At 43.0% G+C, this 25,969-nt stretch overlaps 1 protein-coding gene across 1 annotated transcript in view; it reads left to right on the forward strand.

Moving 5' to 3' along the window:
* DDRGK1 (DDRGK domain containing 1) overlaps window positions 1-25,969 on the forward strand; it is a 55,404-nt gene that overhangs the window by 17,384 nt on the left and 12,051 nt on the right. Inside the window, exons 3-5 of the mRNA XM_030563269.1 lie at window positions 10,335-10,441; window positions 15,044-15,145; window positions 25,659-25,781. Coding sequence (XP_030419129.1) covers window positions 10,335-10,441; window positions 15,044-15,145; window positions 25,659-25,781 — 332 coding nt within the window. The remainder of the gene's footprint in view (window positions 1-10,334; window positions 10,442-15,043; window positions 15,146-25,658; window positions 25,782-25,969) is intronic.

A 25,969-nucleotide genomic window follows, 5' to 3' on the forward strand; every position in this document is an offset into this window, starting at 1 on the left:
CCATCACATACAGCCCCCAGCTAAAACCCCTCCAACGCATCATCAAGGATCTACAACCCATCCTGGACAATGATCCCACACTTTCACAGGCCTTGGGTGGCAGGCGAGTCCTTGCCCACAGACAGCCTGCCAACCTGAAACATATTCTCACCAGTAACTGCACACCACACCATAATAACTCTAGCCCAGGAACCAATCCATGCAACAAACCTCGATGCCAACTCTGCCCACATATCTACACCAGCGACACCATCACAGGACCTAACCAGATCAGCCACACCATCACTGGTTCATTCACCTGCACATCCACCAATGTAATATACGCCATCATATGCCAGCAATGCCCCTCTGCTATGTACATCGGCCAAACTGGACAGTCTCTATGGAAAAGGATAAATGGACACAAATCAGACATTAGGAATGGCAATATACAAAAACCTGTAGGAGAGCACTTCAACCTCCCTGGCCACACTATAGCAGACCTTAAGGTGGCCATCCTGCAGCAAAAAAACTTCAGGACCAGACTTCAAAGAGAAACTGCTGAGCTTCAGTTCATCTGCAAATTTGACACCACCAGCTCAGGATTGAACAAAGACTGTGAATGGCTTGCCAATTACAGAACCAGTTTCTCCTCTCTTGGTTTTCACACCTCAACTGCTAGAACAGGGCCTCATCCTCCCTGATTGAACTGACCTCGTTATCTCTAGCTTGCTTGCTAGCACACATATATATACCTGCCCCTGGATATTTCCATTACATGCATCTGAGGAAGTGGGTATTCACCCACGAAAGCTCATGCTCCAAAACGTCTGTTAGTCTATAAGGTGCCACAGGATTCTTTGCTGCTTTTACAGATCCAGACTCACACGGCTACCCTCTGATACTGGTGTCAAGGAAGCTTGACTCTCCAATCCTAGGTTGAGTTTGTAGGGCTCCCATCCAAGTGCTGGTCAGAGTAGACCCCACTTTGCTTGAGATTGCAGCACTGAATGATACAGTATCATACTGGGAGGAAAGGGAATCTTATCATTGATAAAGAGAGCATGTTTGATCAGCAGTCAGTGAGAGAGAACATGGCACGGTATGATGCATTGTCTTGGAGAGAATCACACTTTACCAGCTTTTATTTTCCTGCTGTTTTTAGTAGATGTTTGCATTTGCTTTGGCAGGTAAATGTGCCATCTAAGCGAATTATATTTAGCTGTGTCACACATGGGAGATTGACAGGGTCTAAACTTTGCTGTTTCTTTTGATGTGCTGGCACACTTGAAAGACAGTGAAATCTAAAAGTCTTTTGATGTCTGAAGCCTGGGCCACTCAGACTTCATCCTGAGGAACCAAATGTGAAGATATCAAAGCACAGCTGCTTATGTTAGTTTGTACTTTAGCAGTGGAAGAATACTTGTCATCAGCCCATATAAATTCGTTTGTCTCAGTGCACATCAAAGGCAAGTGACTTAGCCCTTATATAAAGTTCTCTTTGTATTGACATCTGTTTGCTTGTTTCTACCATCTATCATATTAAGAAAAGTCCTTTTTTTTTCTTCCCTGAGTGTCCCTTCTCTCATCTCTGTTTTGTGCTGCTGGTGCACTCTCTTGAGTACCTGAGCATTGCTAATGCCTCATAGGGTACGTCCACACTACCCGCCGGACTGGCGGGTAGCGATCAATCTATCGGGGATCGATTTATCACGTCTCATCTAGAAACGATAAATCGATCCCCGAACGCGCTTCCCCGTCTACTCCGGAACTGCACCAGAGCAAGAGGCAGAAGCAGAGTCAACAGGCGAACCGCGACCGTCGATCCCGCGCCGTGAGGATGGGAGGTAAGTCGATCCAAGATATGTCGACTTCAGCTACGCTATTCTCGTAGCTGAAGTTGCGTATCTTAGAGACACCCACCACCAACCAGTGTAGACCAGGCCATAGAGGGAGCACAGGCAACAGAAATCATATAGTGGCTGGACTTGCAACCGCTTTTTGTGGACTTGCCGCTGTCTTCTGCGGGCTGCCTTTAGATCAGTTGCAGGGCTGTAGGCATCTAGGATTTCAGTTGATGTGTGCTTAAAAATAAGCTGCTCCTCTGTTTCTTTTCTGGTTTAGGCTTGTATTATGGATCAGATGCTTTGGTCCGGCTGGGCTGAGCTTTGGGCACAGAGCACCTTTTCAGTTGACTGGTCCTGGGGCTGGTTCGGGGCCGGCCTGGTTCCTGACACAGGCTAAAGCAGACCTGAAACTAATTACACCAGCTGCCAAAGTTCCCTTTCTCCACAAGTACTCCCTTATATTGAGAGCTGAGAACACATTGACATAGGAATCTCTGCAGTCACCAGAGGATCCTCCTATGCAGGATGATACTTTTGGGGACGATATCTGGTTTGTCCTAGGAGACTGGTACGAAGTAACCCTAGGAGACCTGAGATTTGGGCCTTGTGTAATTTTTGTTCAGACACTGGATGTAGGTCGTGAAGATTTTTTCCATCTTACAATTAAATTTCCTTGCTAGAATAAGACCCCTTCAAGGGAAGAAGGGTGACCCTGTACTTTTGCTGACTCCACCGAGTTGCTATATCACTTCAAGACTGAAGTCTTCTCCTGTAGACTAAGGGAAAAGATTAATTCAGAAGATTAAATCATCTGGTCTGACCTCCTGTACAACACAGGCTATGGAACTTCCCTGAAACAGCTCTTGTTTGAACTACAGAATTCTATCTTTTTCTTTCTTTTTTCTTTTTTTCTGGAGAGATAATCTTAATTTAAAAATTGACAATGATGGAGAGTCCACCATGACCCTTGGTAAATGCTTCCAATGATTGATTACCTTCACTGTTAAAAATATGCACCTTATTTCTAGGGTAGCTTCACCAGCCATTGGATCTTGTTATATCTTTCTCTTCTAGATGGGAAGAGTTCATTATCTAATATCTGTTCCCCAGATTGGTACTTATAGACTGTAATTAAGTCACCCCGTAACCTTCTGTTTGTTAAGCAAAAGAGATTGGGCTCCCTGGAGTCTCACTATAAGGCATGTTTTCTAATAATTTAATTATTCTTGTGGCTCTTCTCTGAATGTTCTCCAATTTATCGTATAGTGCTAGGAACAGGATTCCTGGTGCTAGCTTCTAGTTGTCATTGCTTGATTCTTGTGTCCAGCCTGTTCAATTTGTATTTTAATCTCGATGGGTGCTTATAACAAGCTATTGAAATAAGTTAGATGAAGGCTTAATTTTATTTACCGGACCTGATATCTAGATTTTGAGGGTATGCGGGGGAGGAATAGTTAATAGAAAGAGAGATGGAAAATGATTATTTGGGGGGGGAGGGGGGTTTGTAAAATACCGACCCTTAGCAAGTAGAACTAAATCAAGTTGAAATCTCTTTTTGTGGCTGCTTCTTCCTGCAGTTGGGGTGGGGCAGGACGTCTGAATAACTAGCAGATTGGCACAGAAAATAGGGCTGAAACGCCTCACGCCAACGGTTTCCCCACATAGGTTTGGACCCCAGTGTGTAGGCAGGCTCCTTATACAAAGGTTCTGTGTGGGCTGTGGCCAGTCATGCAGGCAGGCCTGTTAGCCAAGTGTCCCACGCGGGCTCCACCTGCTGAGTAAAATTGTCAGTGGTTAGTTGACTGCTTAAAGAAGGTCATCTCTTCTGAGAGTAACCATGTCTATTAATAACCTGCTCGGATCAAAATGGTGGGACAGACTTTTGATAGAGTGATTCTCAAAATGAGTGAGCCCAGGGAGCTAATTGCTAACCTCCTTATTTCTAAACTGGCTTAGAAAATAGTCTTGGACTGGCAGGTGCTGACCCTCCAGACTACGGTGGTGGTGCTGCTGCTATTAATACTAGTTGCATAGATCTGCATGGTGCTGGACAAACAGATGACTAAGCTCGAGCTCTGGGGGGGCTTTCAGTCTAAGTTGGGCATAACACAGCAAGATGGGCAACTGCTGGGGACCTTCCTGGGGCTGGCATTACACCAGTGAAGATAATGAATAAACTTACGGTTAGGTACTGAATGCCCTGTTTCTGTTTGAAACACTAATAAGTTGGGGGCACGGTAGAGTAGAGACGAAAGATGGCCCAGTGGTTAGGGCACTAGCTTAGGGCTTGGGAGACCTGGATTCAATTCCATGCTCCACCACAGACCTCCTGTGTGAATTTGGGCCAGTCACTGAGCCTTTCTGTGCCTCAGAAAGAACAAAACAGGAATTTCAAGTAAGAATGTGAGTTTGCAAGGCTCAGGATTTGCATGTGAGAGTGAGTTTGCATGGCTCAGGAATGGCATTAGCTGAAACCAGCCTTGAAATCTCTTTTTAGTTGATTCAGGTGGAGGTGGCCTTTGCTGGTGCTGACTTTCACCGATTCACCAAAGCTCATATCTCTGGTGAAGTCTGATTGTTTTTAGAGTTTAATGGTTTTGCTGAAAGCTTTTATTCAGACATCAGATTGAGTGGCCGCCCTGTACTCAAGCTGGGTCTGCAAGCCCAGAGTTGTGGCTTGTTGCCGCTAAAATGCTCAGTAATGAAGTAGTTAACTTTCTGGGCACTTTAATTGTCTTTGGCAAGTTCAGAAAAGTATCTAACCTCCTATGGGTTTACTCAGACCTTCTAAAGCCTTGATTCCTAGTAAAATGACCAAAATCCCCCAAGAATGCACATAAAACCATATAGCACCTTGCACGATGGGGCTGGGCCCTCTGAGTGTTATGGCAAGATAATTCTTATTGTTTATGCCACAGGATCCTCTGCTTATCTGGTGAATAATCGCTGCTGTTTATTAATTGTAAGACAGTCACCTCAAATGAGATCAGAGCCCCATTGTGCTAGATGCTGTACGAACGTGTAGTGAAAGACGCTCCCTTCCTCAAAGAGGCGATAATCTAAACAGACAAGCCAGACAAGGGTGGGAGGGAAAACAGGCACAAAGAGGTGAAATGACTTTTCCAGGGTTCACAGCAGGCCAGTGGCAGAGGTCTCCTGACTCTCACTCCAGTGCCCTAGCCCAAAACCATGGAAAACATCAGCATTTGGGGAGATATAGGTTCACCTTTCTGTGCTACTGTTTCTTTGTCTGTCTGCAGACTCAGGAAGACAAAACTCAGTTTGCATTGGGTCACATCTGGAAAGTTATCCTTATGCCTCTCTACCTGTAATCAAATCTGCAGAAACCAGTAGAGCCCCCAGAGAAATGCTAGCACAGCAAAGTGTGCCACTGAGCACCAGGACAATGTAGCTTTTAAAATATAAGGAAATAAAAATCCCAATTTAAACATAGCAGATTAAAATGTAGTAGTTGACATGCAGTTCCTTTACTTACCTCCTGCGACCTAGAGCTCAGCATGGTATGCTTCCTCCAGAAAGTATCACATGCCTAATGCTTACTGGACGGTTTAGCTGCTTAGTTGTCAACTGCTGTGTGAAGAACACAGAAACTGCAATTTGGGCCCTTACAGGGTTTTGGTTTTTGTTTTAAAATCAATTTGCCTTTTAAAATGCACAGGACTGATTTGTGTAGCATTTAAATCTGCAGCTGTTAATAATTTTGACATGTGAAAAAGTGCCGACATAAAATTCATCTTAATAATGCTGTGCTTTGAATTTATTTTAAATCCTATTATTGTTTTGTAATGCTCCTTAAATAGTGGATCCTATGTACACCTTTATGGGATTACTGAATTTATTCTAAGGCAGTAAATTGGTAAATTGTGCACTATTTTAATTGGAAGGTCAACCTGCAGTGACTCGCTGATCATTTTAAAATCAAGATTGGATCTTTTTCTAAAAGATCTGCACTAGGAATTATTTTGGGGTGGTTCTCTGCCCTGTGTAATGCGGGAAGTCAGACTAGATGTCCACTGACAATGGTCCCTTCTGGCCTAGGAATCTATCAGTCTGCCTGACTACTAACTAATAAGTACTTCTCACAACAGTGCCATGCATCCATGGATACCTGCCTACATTGTGAGGCATCATTAAAATTTATAGAACAAATAAGGTGACCAGATAGCAAGTGTGAAAAATCGGAACAGGGGGTAGAGGGTAATAGGAGCCTATATAAGACAAAGCCCCAAATATCGGGACTGTCCCGATTTTTATAGGGACAGTCCCATCACCCTACTCACAAACTGCTGTGAGACAGGAACTGTTAGAGTTCTATTAATGGATGTCGTCATTGGACTGCGCTTCTAGTTTAAGCAAAATAAAACACTATAAAACCTCTTAGGTGCACAATTAAACTTTGTACTGTGCTTTCCATGACTACCATATTCTTCATTAGAAAAGCACTTGTAAATAGTACACGTTTTTGACCTGAATTTGTCATCAGGCTGCATTTTTATAGTAATTTAGATTTTCTTTACATCAGTAAATAAAGTGACGTGGTTTAGCACTGGCCATCTTTGCCCTTGAGACATTTCAAGCCCAGACATGAGCAAAGGAGGTATGATTTCTCAGTTATATCATATGTGCTTGTTCAGAAAAGAAATTTCAAGTGTTTCAACCCCCTTCTCAAAGGAGCCTATGGCCTTTACGTACTGCACTTGGCTTTCATTCAGCGTAGGCTGGTTTTGTGGCTGCAGATTAATAGGCCAGCATCTTGTTTGAGTCCTAAAATGACTCGCTGATAAATCTTTTCACTTAAAAAAAAGAAGTTGCTTGCATGACTGTCATGTTAGTCATCTTATTGCCCATTCTTTTCCATATGGTGGACTGAGTTGTTCCCGTCAGTGGCCATGTGTAACAAAGATTCCGATGTAATCAGGGTTGGATGGATTTCTGAAGGCAATATCTTAGTTGCTTCATGTGTTCGTTATCATTTGTATTGCAGTCATTTCTGGGAGCTCCAGTCGTGGATCAGGGTCCCATTGTGCTATCACTTTACAAATATATAACAAAAAGATGGCCCCCTACCTGAAGAGTTGATAGTCAAAGTAGTTAGAAATGAAGCTGTGAGGCTGGATTCTGCTTCAGGATTCACCAATATAAAACAGTTTACTCCAGTGAAATTACCATTTACATTAGTGAAACAGAGCAGAATTTGGTCCCTAGTCTACAAACCCAGAGCCTAACAGCAAAAAACAGTTGTTAGAGGAATACAAAGAAGTGCTGCTGATTCTCACTAAGTGCATCTGAATGCTGATGACTATATTACTAAAAGTTTTATTTGAAGAAGGGGCATATCTACAGTGTGTGTAGATTAAATGCACAAAAAAAAAATGCACAACCCCAAACCAAAAATGATCAAGAAACATTCTTAAAATTTTGCCTGTACATCTGGGGAAGTTCAAAAATGTGTGACTCCCACATCAGCAATAACCTCTGTCCCCGTTGCGCACAAACACCTTTGTCTGTTGCTGTTAGGGTGACCAGATGTCCCGATTTTATAGGGACAGTCCCAATATTTTGGGCTTTGTCTTATATTGGTGCCAATTACCCCCACCCCCACCCCTTGTCCCGATTTTTCACCCTTGCTGTCTGGTCCCCCTAGTTGCTGTACATGCCTGAATAGGTGCAGCGTGACTAGGCTATAATGTTGTGGTTGTAATAGCTGTGTGTGAAATCTCAAACGCGATGCTGCATTGAACATCTATTCTACCACTTTAATAATGAAAGCTGTAACTCAGCAAAGCACTTCAGCATGTACTTAAGTCCTGTTAAGCACAGACTGGGGGACGTTGTTAATTTGAAGCGCTTTGCTGAATCATGCACCCTATAAAAATGTCTAAAGAGAGACGTGGTGCATTTCTAGCAACTGCACATTCAAAGAAATATGCTGATGTCTTGAGGAAGTGGGTCTTGTGGGATTCCATCAGACACTTCATGCTGGGGGGAGGAAAATGCTAATGGTCAGAGGTCAGGGACTTATTTTTGTCTCAATCCCCGACAAGTGTTTAAACAGCATCTTCTCTGTCATACATCCCTAAACAACTAACATTAACAAAGAAAGCATACTCACAATTAACAATTTTTTGTATACTTTACCTCAATACTACTATCCCTCTAGACTCCAAATGAGCATTTCAATTAGACTTCTTAACCAGGATTAAAATTTACTCTCTTGCTAGCCTGAGAGCCAAACACGGGTACAAATATCCCATATGCAGGCAAGCCCTGAGGAGCCAGTAAGAAATTTAGATCTGATGACACTAGGCAAGCCTTTTAGAGCAGGGACTGTGTTTTCTTATTTGCTTTTGGAAAGCACCAGCCATGCATGTGGTGACTCGTAGAGAGTTGTGAATTAGAAGGGTGTAATTCCATCCAGGGCGTCTGGTGTTGCGTCGCTGACTTTGATATTGCCATGTGACCCAAAGCCAAATTATTTTCACACTTTGCAACAGCTTCTGAAATGTTACTATGTAAAATGTGAGTGGGCCTTGTGCTTTCTGTGCATGCGTGGGGGAAGGTGGGGGAACCCTTCTGAACATCTGGTTAATATGATTTCACTCTTACTGAAACCTGGGCTGAGAAGTCTGCCTCCCGTTTATTTCCTTCCAGAGCGAACAGGGGTATAGTTTGAGAACAATTTACAGATAACAAATGGAGTAGAAAGCAACAGAGTCCTGTGGCACCTTATAGACTAACAGATATATTGGAGCATGAGCTTTCGTGGCTGAATACCCGCTTCGTCAGACACACGTGATCTAGGAGAGAAGGCGTCTACTTTCAGTAGCCTATCTATAGTAGTATGTATTTCAGTTTGTGAAACTGGCTGTCTGATATGCCACGGGATACACATTCAAAACCAAATCCTATCAAAGGAGAAGGGTACCCTATCCCTCAGCCATCCAAACGTCCCCTCTGGCAAATGCCTGAGGAAATCTGGGCCTTGCCCCATGCCCTAAAGGCTAGCAGACTTCGGCTCTGTCAGACCAGGAAGTAAATTCCATGGGGGGAAAAGGGTCCATCATTGAGAACACACTGCAATCAAAACCTTTCACATTTCAGTGTAGGGACTGTCATAATATTGCCAATTCAAAGTATTCAAAAATCTTGAGTTGGACCCCAAAAGTTATGATTATATATAAAATTCCATTTTTTTTTTAAGATGGAAGTGTTCTGGTTTTTGAGCCATCAGGAAGCACTTGGGTCACATTTTGGGAAGCAGTTTTTCCCCTGCAACTATGTAGGCTAGAAACTTTCAAAAATGAAAACTGAGATGACTCTGGGAACTTGGGCTTTTGTTTAAAAAAAAAAATAAAACATTAAAGCAAATATTGCAAGACTGGAAGCAAAATTACAAGAGTTGACAGCACTCTAGCTCAAGCAGCCCAGCTGAACTCAGAGTTTTGTAGATCAGAGTCAACACCTTGAATGATCACACCATGGATGTGCATAATACTTCACATATAAGTAGGGTCATGAGGTCCCTCTCACAAGGATCTTGCCGTCCAGGACTCCAGTCCTGCAGTTGATTTGGGCATGTGGCCTTTTATGCCATGCAGAATCCCAGTGAATCTCTCTTTGAGCGTAGGGAGTTAGTCTGCTCTGCTAGTGTTACAGGATCGAGGCCAAAGTTAGGCAGGTGAGTGAGTAATAAGACCAAACATGTGGCATGTGAAGAAACAAGGGGACGCAATATATTTTGGGGAGGGAGTATGCTTTTCCGAAGACTGCTGCTCATTGGTCGCTTGATCAGCATATGTTTAGGTGTGCAAAAATGCGTATACATTTGCCCATCTATCTTGCACATTAAATTTTCGTGTTCCACAATTGCAGAAATTGGACTTGCAAATTGTCAGTTGTGTTTTAGTGGGCCATTTGCAGTTGCTGTGACTGTGCATGCAGGCTATTAAAGATCAAGCCGCGATAAGCATTGTACTTCTTGGAGGGGTTTATATTTTTTCTTTAAAGGGCAGATATGAGGGATGGTAGGCAGCATCACAGTGTAGATGACTGGTGGATAAAAAACCTCTAAATGCCATCTTTAAAATTTACATAATTGTTGCACTAGGCTTGAAGGTAACAGGAAACCAGAATCCCTGCAGCTGGGTGTTAAATTGTAAAAGTAATTTGTGTGTGAAACGTGACTTTGTTCATATGTAATGAAATTTAGTTTAACAGTGGAAAGCAGGAAATGTGGATGATAAACAGCCTTTCTTCACAGGATCCAGTAAAGTTTACCTCTGACTTCACCATACGTATGCCTGCCTTGTAAATCTATTGTGTGGTTTGGCAGGCTCTTGTGAATGTCTTTTCCTCCCCACTTTTTATGGGATCTCGTCAGACCTTTGGCTGTCTTCTCATCTGCAGCTCATCTCTCTCCAGAAGCAAGGAATCCAGCTTCCCAAGAGCTCTAAATGTTCTTTGTCCCTTTCTTATGCAATGTTGCAGAGGAAGATGATGGAGATGAGGCTGCAGAATTTCAATTGTCTGGAAAAATCGGAGCAAAGAAACAGAGGAAACTAGAAGAAAAACAAGCCAGAAAAGCCCAGAGAGAGGTGAGTGTTTTCTGCCATGTTTAGAGCACAAAGCAAAGGGCAGGTGATAGCTGACATAGAGGAGGCAGGAGTTGTTCTTTGGTCACAGAAGCTGAGAGTTTTATCAAAAAAAAATACCCGCTTTGTCTCAGAAGCCCAGCCTCCTCCCCTCCTTCCCACTCCCCTGTCATCTGGAGTTCTGACAGTTGTGATTGCACGTTTTGCATTGGCCCGTTGACAACAATGACCATTTTCACTCGTTTCAGTTGCACGTCCTCTTACGTGTGCACCCCGGCCCAAATTATATTAGTTTCGCTGTGCAGAATTTTCTGTGCCCCAAGCATACTGCAAAGTATATTGAAATGTATGAAGACCCTCTCCAGGGTGCCCGTCCCTGCAGCACCACACAAGGAACCTTGCGGGCTGGCACGCTGTTTCCAACCCCCCCACTCTCACAAAAGGGAGCATAGGGCTCTGTAGAGCAGTTATGGAATGTCTGTGCAGTGCTCCATGCTCACCCGTAGAGGGAGGGTTCCCCTTCCTCCACCAACCAGTGCGCTGGTTCTCCATGCACAGCCTTGTCCACTTGTTCCTTGGGGATTGGGTGAGAATTTGGTGACATAGGCAAGCTGTGTCCTTGCAAAGCCCATTGACGTGTATAGGAGCTGAGCATTCAGTCCTTAGGCCAGAATTCAGCAGAGAGCAAACAAAAAACCTAGAAACCAGACATCTCTTTGCTGTGATTATTCGTCTGTTTCCTAAATTCTAGCCGGGGTGGGTTGGGTCACAGAAACCCCCTTGGGATCTGCCACCTATGTGCTGGGACTACCTCGGAGCCCGTTTTCCCTGTCAGCTTAGGACTTTGGTACCTTGCCCTGTATGAGCCAGACACGCTTGCCTGCTGCAAACACAGATCCAAGTCTGAACCACATGCCCCACAAGCTGCAGGCTTAACTGAAAACTGCTTAAGAAATGCTTCTGTCTCCAGCACTCAGATACCCAGCTCCCAATGGGGTCCAAACCCCAAGGAAATCCGTTTTACCCTGTATAAAGCTTATACAGGGTAAACTCATAAATTGTTCACCCTCTAACAGTAATAGAGAGAGAGATGCACAGCTGTTTGCCCCACCCCTGGTATTAATACTTACTCTGGGTTAATTAGTAAAAAGTGGTTTTTATTTAATATAAAAAGTAGGATTTAGGTGGTTCCGAATAAACATCCCATGCACTGCTATAGACTAGGGACCAAGTGGCTTCAGAGAAGGACCTAGAGGTTACAGGGGAGAGAAACTGGATATGAGTCGACAGTGTGCCCTTGTTGCCAAGAAGGCTAATGGCATTTGGGGCTGTATAAGTAGGGGCATTGCCAGGAGATCGAGGGGCATGATCAGTCCCCTCTATTCGACATTGGTGAGGCCTCATCTGGAGTACTGTGTCCAGTTTTGGGCCCCACAGTACAAGAAGGATGTGGAAAAATTGGAAAGAGTCCAGCGGAGGGCAACAAAAATGATTAGGGGGCTGGAGCACATGACTTTTGAGGAGAGGCTGAAGTAACTGGCATTGTTTAGTCTGCAGAAGAGAAGAATGAGGGAGGGATTCGATAGCTGCTTGGAACTACCTGAAAGAGAGTTCCAAAGAGGATGAATGTAGACTGTTCTCAGTGGTACCAGATGACAGAACAAGGAGTAATGGTCTCAAGTTACAGTAGGGGATGTTATGTTGGATATTAGGAAAACCTTTTTCACTAGGAGGGTGATGAAGCACTGGAATGGGTTACTTAGGGAGGTGGTGGAATCTCCTTCCTTGGAGGTTTTAAAGGTCAGGCTTGACGAAGCCCTGGTTGGTTTGATTTAGTTGAGAATTGATCCTGCTTTGAGCAGGGGGTTGGACTAGATGAGGTCCTGAGGTCCCTTCCAATCTTGATATTCTATGATTCTAAACAGAACAAAGTAAATTACCAAGCGAAATAAAACAGAAACATGCAATCTAAGCCTAATACAGTAAGAAACTAAATGCAGGTAAATCTCACTCTCAGACATGTTCCAATAAGCTTCTTTTGCAGACTAGCCTTCCTCCTAGTCTGGGTCCAGCAATCACTCACACCTCCATAGTTACTGTCCTTTGTTCCAGTTTCTTTCAGGCATCTCTTTGGGGTAGAGAGGCTCTCTCCTGAGCCAGCTGAAGATCAGATGAAGGGGTTCCCCAGGGGCATATATAGTGTTTCTTGTGGGTGGAGACCCCTCTCTCCCACTATGTAGAATCACAGCTAAAAGATGGAGTTTTGGAGTCACATAGGCAAGTCACATGTCTATACATGACTCAGTTCTCTACAGGAAGTTCTCAGGAAAGCTCAGATGTGGATTGACGTCTGTCAAGGTCCATTGTTAGCCAAGTACTTCCATTTACTTGAATAACCTCTTCATGCTATCAGAGGGGTAGCCGTGTTAGTCTGGATCTGTAAAAGCAGCAAAGAGTCCTGTGGCACCTTATAGACTAACAGACGTTTTGGAGCATGAGCTTTCGTGGGTGAATACTCACTTCGTCAGATGAATCGGACCCACTTCACACTGTGTTGACCAAATCTGCCTTAGGTGCTTTCTACAGCAGACACTTCAAATACAAGCATAGAGCCAATGCTCATAACTTCAGATATAAAAACGATACATGCATGCGAATAGGATGAATACATGCAAAAGAACATAACCTTTGCAAAGAGATGTTACATGGCATCTCCAGCATAAAACATATTCCAGTTATGTCATGCTCAGTGGTTGAGCATTGGCCTGCTAAACCCAGGGTTGTGAGTTCAATCCTTGAAGGGACGACTTGGGGATCTGGGGTAAAAATCAGTACTTGGTCCTGCTAGTGAAGGCAGGGGGCTGGACTTGATGACCTTTCAAGGTCCCTTCCAGTTTTAGGAGATAGGCATATCTCCAATTATTTATTTTATTTATTTTTATAAGCATATTTCTGTAAAGCATTATGGGGTGCAACATCACACTAGTTCTGCATATTAAATTACCAGTTGAAACACTCTGGATTTTTCAGTTACACTTGTTTAACTGCTGTAAGTCCAGGGGTAACTAATCAGCAACAGCAAACCCTCCTAAAGCACATTAGTATATGACTCAAGTTTTTATACGTTAATTTCTTTTTCCTGTTCTACTTTACTGGCCTGCAATCTCTGTAACCTGGAGTATGGTTTGCAAAAACTTTATGTAACTGCAACAGACTTTTGCGTAACAGAAAAGGCGCTCGCCACAGTACAGAGTGAACAAAGTCATAATAAGAGAATTAAACAAGTCTGAGCTGAAATTGACCTCTGCACAGGATCAACACAAAGGCACTCAAATCCCGCATAAGCCCTTCTTTAAGAAATGAAGTGGTGCCCAGATTTTACACACAGGGATTAAATTTACCTCAGCTTGCTGTGGTGATATGTGCTATAGATAGTATTTGCTACGATATATGCTGTGTGATATATGTGTAGTCTTTCATTACAATCCTGTCTTCTCTTGTTCATAACTTTAACCATTTTTGGTTTTTATTTTCCAAGCTTAATCTTTTATGGAAAGTTTGAGCAAAATCAACTAAGTTACTTTGGAGTTAGATCAGTGGTTTTCAACCTGTGGTCCACAGACCCCAGGGGGCCCACAGACTAAGATTTCCAAAGGAGTCTGCACCTCCATTTGAATGTTTAGGGGTCCACAGAAAAGAAGTAGAAAACCACTGAGTTAAATAAAGGGTGCGTGAGGGCAGAGGAGAGATCCTTTGTTCCATTTTCAAACAAGCTGATTTTCTTTCTCTCTTTTTTCCATGCAGATAACTCAAAACACCTGACAGTTAAGTTGAAACATTCCAGGTGGCACATTGTCAGTGAGGATGAGTCTCCTAGCTATTTAATTTAAAAAACACAAATTAGATCAAGTATTTTCTGCAAAGGGGAGAAAGGGGAAAGAAGAAATCAGTATCAAGATATTTTAAGCAGTAGTCTAAATCATCCATTTTGAATTATTTTTTTCTCCTGGGAACAATTTGTGTGTATTAGATATAGTGGCTAGTTATTTTGAGGGGGTATGGCAGGGATTCTTGTGTTTTAACTTAAATTTAATCTTTCTAATAGTAAGATTTTCATTCTTTATCTAGGAGAGCAATTTTTCCATTTTTAACTGTAAAAATGTGCTTTCATTGTATGAATCCTTTAAAGGATGCCATTCAGATTAATAAGAACAAAATTCAAAGTACATTATAAAACATAAACATTTTACATTTGCAGTTTGGTTTTTTTAGATTTAAAGTGAAAAGTCAATGGTTTTATCACAGTATTCAATAGCAAAACTACAAAAACAAGCTAATACATGCATTCAGTGGAAGTGAAAACTTTGATAAGAAACTGATATTTTAAATTTCCATAGGGATCGTTTATAAACTGAGTGGAAATACTAACATTCGAAACAAATGGAAAACCCAGATGATGACAAACTAGAATAGCTTCTCTTTTTAAAAACATCAGTTGTGTATTTCTGGACACACGAGTCCAGGAAACTGATGAGAGATAAGTGATGCTCGTAAATTATGAAACCAAAGATTGAGAGAATAATTTATTGCCTTTTTTTTGTTTAGGCTGAAGAAGCAGAGCGTGAGGAGCGGAAAAAACTCGAGTCAAAGAGAGAGGAGGAAAGGCGGAAAGAAGAGGAGAGAATACGCCTTGAAGAAGAAAGACAAGTAGGACTTGACTGAGTTTGTAGATGGAAATTCTAAAGCAAATTTTGCCCTTTGTTATATCTTTAGTACAAAGAGGGCTGTATGCAACCTTCAATTGACCTGAAATCCCCGCTGGTGTTAGGCACTAACACACAAGCCTGTGACTTTTGTTGCATAACTATTTGTATTACGATAGTGCTGAGAGGTCCCAACCAAAATCAGGGCCCTGTTGTGTTAAATGCTTGACAGACACAGTCCTTACCGTCGAAGTAGGCAAGACAGACAAAGGGGAAGTGACTAAGCCCCAAAGTCACACAGCCGGTCAGTGGCTAGAACTCTCATCTTCTGATTCCCAGTCTAGTTGTCAGTCCACTACTCCACACCTGCTCCTTTTGTGATATAACTGTGCCATTAAAGAGTTGTCTGGTCGATTTGCTGTGACAGTGAATGCTGACTTAGACAGCCATCCAAGGGACCAACAGGAAAGTGCATGGCCATGAGGGAGTTTACTTAATGAAAGAGGTCCTATCAAAGTATAATGGGAACTTTGGTGAGGTACTCCAGATTGGTCTCTTAGGGGAGGAGGCTGGTTATCAGAAAGGCTTCTTAGCCCAGCGTTCACTGTAACTTTAAATCCATGTCATGTAGGGAGTGACAGACTCACCAGAGCTGGCAGGCTAGACTGCAGCAGCACCTCCTAGGGTATTGCAGTGTGAATACTTATTTCGGAAATCTTTAAAAATGAATATTAGTGAGTGAAGTAAAAGCGATTAGGAAAAGCAGATACTGGTCATACATCAAAGCCTCTGTTAAAGTATCCCTTCAGCTAAGGGGCTGGAAGGCAGGCAGTTCTTCCGAGTCTTCTCTGAGCAGCAGGGACCACTGTGGTGACAGCTAGTGGCTAAGAACAAGCTTCATATTCTCTCGGGCACTTGAGCAAGCCGTACAGAGGCTTTAGGACGTGCATCCAGGGATGAGTCTCTGTCAGATGGCATGCGGCATCATGCGTTGCATTCGCACCTACCAAAGGGGCCAGAATACCTTCTGAGTCAATCGACTGGCATACTTGGACGAGGATGCTGATTTGTGTCTGTCTGCTTGCAGTAAGCCAGTTTATTTTAGTTGCCCAAAATAGGGGTTGTGTATGTTGATATCAGAAAAGATGAGTCACTTTGCCTTTTAACATGCTGGGTTGAATGCAAAGAACATAGAGTGTAGGAAGTCTTTTAAAAGTGTGTTTGTTTTCCCAGACTTTACATAAGGAAACTAACAAAGGACTCCTAAAATGCTCTCATTTTTCTGCCTAAACAGAATGTTTCTGCTTTGGCTATCCATTGAAAAATTCCTTCCTCGCTACTGTGATGTGGAAAGCTTCTGGGCTGTTAGTTTTTTATGAATGATGAGAGTGTCATCCAGAGTTATTGTAGCAGAGATTAAGAGAGCAAAAAAACCAAGTGTTTTGGAGGGTTTATATATATATGCTTGTATTTCAGGGAATAAACAACCTCTAACTCATGGGGCTCAGGAAGAAACATTCTCAGTGAGCAGGTTATCCAGTAACAACCCACTCCACAGTTTCTTGGACCTTCCTTGGAAACGGGTGATACTGGTCACTGACAGAGATGTGACACTGGACTAGACAGAGCATTGATCCGATTCAAACAAAACCTTCTGATTTCAAAATCTGTCGTCAAATGCAACCACCGCAGCAGGTGGATTTCTTACCAGGAAGGCAGTTTGTTCAGTATGGCAAGCTATCTGAGAACAAGCTTCCTTAGCGAGGACAGAGGCGGTGGCAAAGGGTATATTGCTTTCCTATGGCTTCCTTTGCTCCCAGTGGCAATACCTTTAACTGGTATTAGCATGAAAGCTGCTTAATAGAGTCCAGTCAACCAGTGTTAAGGAGCTGAGTGGTAGGTATGTGTGGAACTTTACACAATGATCTCTTCATATAGACTTTGCCACATTAAAAGGAAAAGACCAAAGCAGTCTTTGCAAAATTCTACTCACCCAAAGTGAATCAAATACCATTTTTTTTTCTTCATTGTCATTGTTCATAGTTAAGTGGGAGGGAAAATATTTTTGGTGTCTGAGCTGGGGTGGTTTTTGTTTTTTTGTTTTTTTTGGCAGCTTTGCAAGGCTAGGGAAAAAGATAATGAATAAAGACTCTCAGGCTCCTGAAAATCCCAGCCTAAACAGAACTACTATGGTTTTAGTCATCTATTATTTAAACAGTATCTTAATGGATCCTTTCAGCACTTTCCTTCAATAGTCTTGTAACTTTAGTGGGGACAACAGGTCTACCCGCTAGGCTGGCACGTCAAGGGTATTCTACTGCCTTAAGCAAATGAATTCCATTTCGTCTGAGAGTACAGTAGGCAAATAACCACCAAATGCTCTGGACTCATCCACAGAGCAAGCTGCTCTGGCCACATGTAGCCCCTGAGTTGAGTTGGACATCTGTTATAATAGCTGCTCTTCCCGGTTTTGACTGTTCTCTGAATCTTTAGCAGGAAGTGGGACCCTTCTAGTGCCATGGCTTTTTACCCAAGACTTGTTAAGCAAAAGCTCCTGCTCCAGTCAGCGGACAGAGTAGTGTTTACAGGGAGGATCACCATAACAGGAATTTAACCTGTTAGTATAGGAGAATGTAAGACACTAGCTTCCTCACCAGCCTGAGGAATTATCACCCACACCATGCTAGACTTCGGCTCTTGGTTCTGGGCTCCACTTATTGTCCAAATGGCCACAGACCCTCAAAAGACAAACAAAACCCCCAGCTGGGTCTTTCTACCCAGCCGTGATGCCCAGGGCTTACCATCTGGGGTCTTCCTCCCTCAGGGACTGATGCGGGAGGCTGTTGCTTCCTGCATTCCCCCTCAAGAGAGCCAATTGCTAGCCACTCCCTTCACAGCTAAGTCTGATAATTGACCAGGCCAGGCTGGTCCTTAAAGAGGCAGGTCCACCCTCTTACAGCGAGAATAAAAGGAGTTAACAAATTTGGTAACTGTAGGCCCAAATGCACGTGTTGTGCTAACAGAGAGAGGTGTTCCCCACACAACACTGTAGCTTTCGGGTCCTTTTACAGACTTGGCCTATGACATCAAAGGTCAAAATATTAACCTGTTTGACCCCTTTATCTTTCACAAGAGCCAAGGAGAGATGATGCTGTTTGCAGACTGCCTAAGCTAGAATGTGCCATTCGTCCTTCCCTTTTATTTAAAAAAAAAAAAAAAAAAAAAGGGTGGGGGGGGGGCAAATTATTGCCTACCAGAAATTTAATGTCTGAAACCAAGTCTTGTGGGCAGCACACACACACTGTTCCTACCCACCTACATCAATTAGAAAATGGAAAGGCCAAATTACTAAAGGTTTATGCAACCAGAGACTGATTAGTCACGAGTTAAAAAAGGGAGAGGGGGCAGTTATGGAGCTTTGTATCTCCAGCTCTGCATTCAGTTTGAGGCAGGTGTTCTTGGTACGGACGCTTCTGTTGCAGAGTCATAATCCCAAAAAGCACAGTGAATTCAGAATTAAGAGTTTAGCTATGAAATTGTACTGAGTCTTCCTGATGTCCTGATCCTTGCCTGAGATCCATCCAGTTATTCCTGCAATTCAAGGTAGCTCAGCCATCTGTCCTTAGGGTTTTTGTGTTTTTTCTTCTCATCGATTTCAAGGAAGATGTTTAGGAGCAGGGATGAAGGCAAGTAGCAGTCATGGATGTGAAGGGGAACATATTTTGTACATAGTGTTAATAACTGTTCCATGTAATATAAATTCTAACATATGTACCCACTATTTTTTCACATGGACACTGTACATGTCAGAGGAACACCATGATTTATACATGCAAGAGAAGTTTTTTAAAGACTATTTTCCAAAGGAATTAACAAACGAGCAGTAAAACTCAGTGAGCTAGTTGAGTTACCCTTAGAATTTCTTCCTTTTGTGTGCATCTTAGAGAGAGTTACCAAAAGAGATTTCTCTTTCCATAAGAGTTGACATTCACTTCCTGTAGGAGATGCTGTTCTTTTGGCCTGCCTAGAGAAGTTAGCTACACCCAAAACATACCGATAGATTCTCTCCAGTGATCCAGACAGTTTGATTGCCTGGGAAAGTTGGTCAAAAGTTAGGGTGATTCCTGATTGGGTTACTGTACTTACGATTTACAAGATCCGGTCACTGAATTGACTTGATTATAGATGCCCTGCAAAGTATTCACTTATAATCTCATCTTATCTATTAACCCACTACTGTGAGTCGTTTGAGACAGGCAGTTTAATGAAAATTGAGAATCTTGAAGACAAGTGAAATCCCAGAATCGCTCTGATTTACCTCTAGTAGGCGGATGGATAAATACCGTCTATTCCTTCTGGGTAACTGTTTTCACAGCATTGCATAAAACTTAGCTGTAAACAGAAACTGTTCTTTAATAGGAGTCATGGGCACTAAAATCTCAAACTTTGTGAGAAAATAAACTCACTGGTGCTATTTTAAATGTAAGTATTTATATATATAAAAATAAAATGTGGTTGCCCCTTAGCTGCAATGTTGCAAACTAGAGAATATATTTTTAAATTTTCTAAGTTTCCTTTCCAGTGTTCTGGTGACCTGATTGGCTCCGTCTGTGAAAAAGCTCCCTTATGATTGGTATTGGCTTCAGCGGTGTCTTACCCTGGGGATTTCCCTTTTACTCTTGGAGTTTTTTGGTGGTGAAATGGTTTACCGACCGACACCTTATCAATGAGAACTAACTTCCTCTGATCTTGCAAAACAGCGCCCTTCGTGAGCAATCTGCAACGCTTTTGTGTAAAAAGCTTGCGTTTCTGTGCACAGGGATTTTGTATGTTTTGCTCCCTACAGCACCAGCAAATCTACAGTAGTTTGAAAAATTGCATACAGCATGTGTGACTGAGACAGACATGTAACTTCATGCCTGTCCTGTAATGAAATATTATATTGGAACAGGATGTGTTGCCTGAAAGCAAATTGCCTTTGAAACATGGCTTGCTGTAATAGAAAAAGAACCAAGGTTTGCCCCTCTTCCATTGAACTAGTTTTGTGTATTTAAAAAAATGCACCACTGCAGAATTGGGGTGTTCGAATCAGTGCTGCAAATAATAAACCATGTCCATATTGCACAGACAAGGCTTCGGTCAGAATTTCTGGATGCCTAACTTTAGGCTTCTAATGTCATATTTCAGCACCTAGATAAAAATGGCCTGGTTTTTTTTCCTCCCAAGTTGCAGCTGCTCCCACTGGGGTTTTGGGGCACTCAATGCTTCTGAAAATTAGGCCATTTAGATTTAGTCTCCTAATTTGATATTGAAGACTCTAATTTGAAGCCCCCAGCTTTGAAAATTTTGGCCTGTATTTTTAGCCTATGTAGGGCTGCTAGTGATATCTGCAAACCACTTAAATGTTGCCCTTATGCTTTATTTTGTCAGTATAAACTTTAATTTTAAAAAGTGCAGCCTTCTTGTATAGTTGTGATGGGAGGATGTGTTAAATTCACATGCATCTACAGAGTTAGCTTGGACACTCACAAGCTAAGACTGCAGTGTGGTTTCAGTTTGTGGCTATTTTCAAGCATTCATACATTTCTGAAAATTTCCCATGCATAATGTTGGCAGGAAGGTAAAGTTACTTAGAACATTTGAACAAAATTCCTTTTGAGCAGGTCCCTTTATTAGAGTTAGGAGTGAAAATGTGAAATACAGAGGAACTCGGTTTGGGTTTCAAAAATATTGCCTGACTCCTAACATGTGCTCCCTGCTGATCCCCTTCAATCTCCCTTCAAATCCTGTACCATCAGGATGATCGACTAGATGATGATTAGTAATACCTAGTCCTTTTTCATCCATAGATCTCAGTGCTTTCCAAGAGATCAGTACCATTATCCCTGTTTTGCAATTGGGGAAACTAAGGCAGAAAGCGAGCGGGAAATGACTTGTCTGAGATCTCTTAGCAGGCCAGTGGCAGAGCCAGGAATTGAATCTAGGTCTTCCAAGTCCCATCCAGTACTCTGCCCACTTGAGCATGTTGCCCTGTGGCTTCATTTCAATTTAAATGGTTTGCTGAAGAAGGGCCTAAGTTGAGAGCTCTTGTTTGAAGTCTACTTTACTGGATGATGTCCCTCTTGCTGCCTCACTACCCAGTTACCATCATCATCCAGCTAATCCTCTTGGGGCCGGGATCCTCCTGGCTTGTACAGCAAGGTGTGATGTATATAGCACCGCGGAACTGTGCAGCGCTTCACAGGCCTGTAAGAGGCCAGAGGTCAGATTCTGTTCTCCCTTGTTGGTTATAAATTCAGATGGACCCACTGACTTCAGGGGAGTTCCTCTGGTTTGATACAGGGTATAAGAGCAGGACCTGGCCCGACATCCCTTACCCCCCAATCAGACTTCTAAAACCATGGAAACCTGAGACCAAAATCAATTTGAAGAGGGGAGAAAGGAGTGTGGGTGAGGGGAGAGAGTAAACAATGGGAAGGGAATATACAGCAAAGTCGGCTTGTAGGCTGGCAGAGTTTGGGTGGAAGAAGAGCGTGCAGTGAGCAACAGGGAAGGGCTGTGGTGAGCAACGGCTGTGCAGAACAAATCAAGGTAGAAAACAGTGGGTGTTTGAGGAAAAAACATTGCAAACACTCCAGAGATTCAGTGGGAAGGCGCTACACCAGGCTGAGACCATGGAGACGCTGCAGAAAAATCCCTGATGCCATTAGCCCCATCCTAGTAAAGTGTTTAGTGGGTCCTGGCAGATGCACAGCATGTGACTCCACGTAGGACTGGTACGACAGCAGGAAATGTGGATTTTGCCAAGTGTTTAGAAGTGGGGTGGTTTACAGTCTCTGAGGGAGTGTGAATTTATACCAGGATCTTGGAGACTTCCTTCGAGGGCAAAAAGGATTGAAATACTTCATAAGACGGCTAGGAATTGATCAGAAGAAATACTTTACATTTTTAGAGAGCCCAAACATGGTGTCATATTGAGGCTGGAGAGGAGTAAGATGCGACTGCTTCACAGCAAAAAAAAAAAAAAAAAAACTACCAAGGTAAGCAGCGGCAGTTACCAAATTTCCTTAGTGCTGGGGTTTCCCCACTCCCCGCCCATCCTTTACAGGAGGCGGCCTGTCCGTTCTCTCTCTTGCATGCTCGCTACAGCCTCACTTGAGATCAGGCCGAAATAAATGACATAACCGTACTTTGCTTTTTTCCAGAGGTTTAATTTCGCTTTCCTCCCTGAAACATTTTCACTGGTTGCCCTCGTGTTTCTGAAATCCTTGGGAGTGAGGCAGGCAGCACCATAAACGACCACTAAACCAAGTAATTAAGGACTGATCTTAGCACTATTTCATAACGTGGACCACTTCTACAGTGGATAGATTCCCCTGTCGACACCTCCCCATCTAGTCCCAGGGCTGCCCAGAGGATTCAGGGGGCCTGGGGTCTTTGGCTGCAGGAGGCCCCTGCTGCCGAATTGCTGCTGAAGACCCAGAGTGGAAGAAGCTCCGGGGGCCCAAGCCCCGCAAGAGTTTTCCGGGGCCCCCAGAGCAAGTGAAAGACCCCACTCCAGGGGCCCCGAAAAACTCTCCTGGGGGCCCCTGCAGGGCCCGGAGCCTGGGGAAAATTGCCCCACTTGCCCCCCTCGGGTGGCCCTGTCTAGTCCCGAGTCCACGCTTTCCACACAGCAGTTGTAGTGCTTTTGATATGAAAGAAGGATATAAAAACAGTAGTAAGAAAGGCAGGTGAAAATAAATGTGTGTTAATGTAATAGACAAAGCGGCTTTACTATATTTTTTTTCCCCACATGTCCCATCTCAATTGTTTGTTGCCTTTGTTAGTGAATTTATTGGTATACAAGCTCCTCTCTTCTCTCTTTACAGTTTGGGTCTGTCCTCGGGTTTGATCATAGTTGAATTTACACCAAAGAAATGCATGAAGCAGCTGAGCAGGGAGATGTTGAGTTCTTGTTTTGTTCAGTTCGGTTGTTCAACAAAGCCTCTGGAAATCCTGAGTCTCCTGCACTAGGCTAAACTAACAAGCAATCCGGCTTGAAGCCTGGTGGCTGCTGCACTGTTGTTACCGAAGGCGCTGCCCAGACCCCGTGGAAATGCTCTGCTGATCACAGTATGTGAGCTGTAGGTCTGAGAAGTAAATGTAGGTCAGCTTGTAATGAGTGACCAAGGAAAAAAGACATGGGACCAAGAATGGTGCACATTGTCAATCTCCTCGCACTGAGGTGTTTTCTACAGTGTGCTGGATGTGGAAATACTGACACTAACATTGTGGCAGGTTTTAGTCCTACTGAAATCAAAGGCACAGCTCTTTAGACATGTGAGAGAGAGACTGGGTTGGTTGATTTGCTTGTCAGCCTCTTTTAGAAACAGGAAAATGATGTCTGACGGTTGTAAATGGGCCAGTTATCTTTTGATTTTTGCAGAACAACCACCTGGAAATTTTGAAGGACTCTTCAACTCTTATCACTTCCCTTCGAAAGTGATGTCAGGTTTTCTGTGCTTCAAAATTCTACATAGTGTTTGAGTTGCAGGGATGTAATAGGGACAGAGCTGTGAAGGACTTTGATGTGTCTCAGTGATCCTACATCAAATTGGCTCAGTTTTCTAGTGAAGAAGAGCTCTGAGAGCCAGGCTGGGGTTTTTTCAGGCTCATGCACTGCTAATAATAAAGATTCTGCAACAAGATCTTAGTTAATAACTTGTTTGGTGAGGCAGGACCGAGAAAATAATCCCACTCCCTCTCGAAAGCTGTGTTAAAATTGCAGGAATAAAAAGCAGCAAAATCTTTCCCATTTGACTCTGAATGCACAAAAGGATCAGATCTGGTAAGAAATTAGATGCTTCTTTTTTTATTCCCAGTCACTTTTTCACCATAATTACTCTTCAGGGCCACACTCCCATAAGTTTCAGAGGAGTAGCTATGTTGGTCTGTATCAGCAAAAGCAGCGAGGAGTCCTTGTGGCCACTTAGACACTAACGAATTTATTTGGGCATAAGCTTTCATAGGCTATAATCCACTTCATCAGATGCCTGGAGTGGAAAATACAGTAGGCAGGTATAAATACACAGCACATGAAAAGATGGAAGTTGCCTTACCAAGTGGGGGGTCGGTGCTAATGATGCCAATTCAGTTAGGGCGGATGTGTCCCACAAAGGACTCTGCTGGGAGTCTGATCGGGCAGTGCTGAGACCTCTAATAATTTTTTGGCTGTCTCTACTACAGCGCAGATTTTTTTCTGTGCCGTGTTCTAAGGGCCCGATCCTGTCTCTTGTAGGGTCTGGCTCTGAACTGTGTCCCTTAATACAGGTGCTAATGGATTATACCTCACGATAGGACCTCTTTTTCTGTGTACATTTTATTGATGCAATTGTTCAATTTCCCTCCATTTAAGGAAGCACCTGCTATATAATACAAGTGTCAAAAAAATGCTGCATCATTATTTCAGTGTGGAATGAAGAAAACTGGCCATTAGCAACAGGCATGCATCAAATGTTGCTTCAAAAATAGCCTAATATGGTGGTAGTATTTCCTCCTGAGAACATTAAGGAAAAATGCATGGAAAGCAGCAAAATGTTGTGCTCTGAGCATGAAACCCCTACAATCCCATCCTGGCTGTACCCCGGATTTTGCTAGGCAGCCTAGAGCGAGTCACTTAACATGCGTGCCTCTGTTTTCCTGTCTTGTTAAATGGTTGTGATGCCCCCAGCACAGGGCGGTTAGGAGATTTAATTACTGATTGTGCACCGCTTTGAAGATTTTAAAATGCTTTACAAGGTACAAGTAGTATTAGCAACTACAAATGACTGAAAGGCACCAGAATGTGTAGTTTTTAGCTAACTAGAGTGAACTGCTCACAAGGGAACTTTATTTTTCTCTCCTTATAGCCAACTCTTACGTTCTGTTCGTAAATCAGGCAGTTAATACAGCTCTTTGTATCTTTTACACATAACCAGTTGAGTAGTCTGCCATCAAAAAAAAAACACAAACATTTTTTTAAAACCTTGCAATAGGCCTGATTCTTCATTCTCATACTGGTGGCAAACAAGTAACTCCGCTGACTTCAGTCGTTACTCCTGTTTCACACTGGTGTAAGTGAGAGCAGGATCAGGGTCAGTAACTGAAAATGGATAAGTTGCATCAATGTATGGTTTGGGGGCAGGGACTTCCTGTAGCTTGCACTGCAGAAGAAATGTGCTCATGCAAATTGAGGAAGCAGTTCGCTATATAAAAGTGTCTCTCTCTCCTTCATCAGATCTTTTCCAAGCCAGCCCAGGAACGGCTGAATTGACTGAGACAATTACTGCATTAAAAGAAGGGCAGAGGCAGAACTGCTTTTGAAATTAATGATGCGATCGAGGGAGAGTTTCAGAGTTTCAGTTTTCAGAAAGTCCTTCTTTTCCTGGCCTGTCCCAGTGAATCTAGTTGGCACCCAAGTGATAAAGTAAGCAGGGTCTCCATTAAACTAAACCTGGTTTAGGGAGGAATGACTTGAGCACTTCATTTTTCTGCAGGAAGAGGAACAAAAGAAAGCAAAAGAAGAAAAGGAGCAGAGGGAGCATGAAGAGTACCTCAAGCTGAAGGAGAATTTTGTAGTTGAAGAGGAGGGTGTCGAAGAAGCAATGACCGAGGAAGAGGTATGTCATGCTGTCACCGCAGCCAGAATTCCTGGCTTCCCATCCAGCTTCCTGAGACTGAATAGATTCAGCTGTTTACATTGTCCTGATTGCATTTTATCCCCTTATCGTTTTAAAAGTCAAAACAGAAAAAACCCATCCAAGCCATTCTGAATTAAGTCCTGGGTGAGTTACTTCTAAAAATGATA

This window comes from Gopherus evgoodei, chromosome 5 (genome assembly GCF_007399415.2).
Source record: "Gopherus evgoodei ecotype Sinaloan lineage chromosome 5, rGopEvg1_v1.p, whole genome shotgun sequence".
NCBI classification, from domain to species: domain Eukaryota; kingdom Metazoa; phylum Chordata; order Testudines; family Testudinidae; genus Gopherus; species Gopherus evgoodei.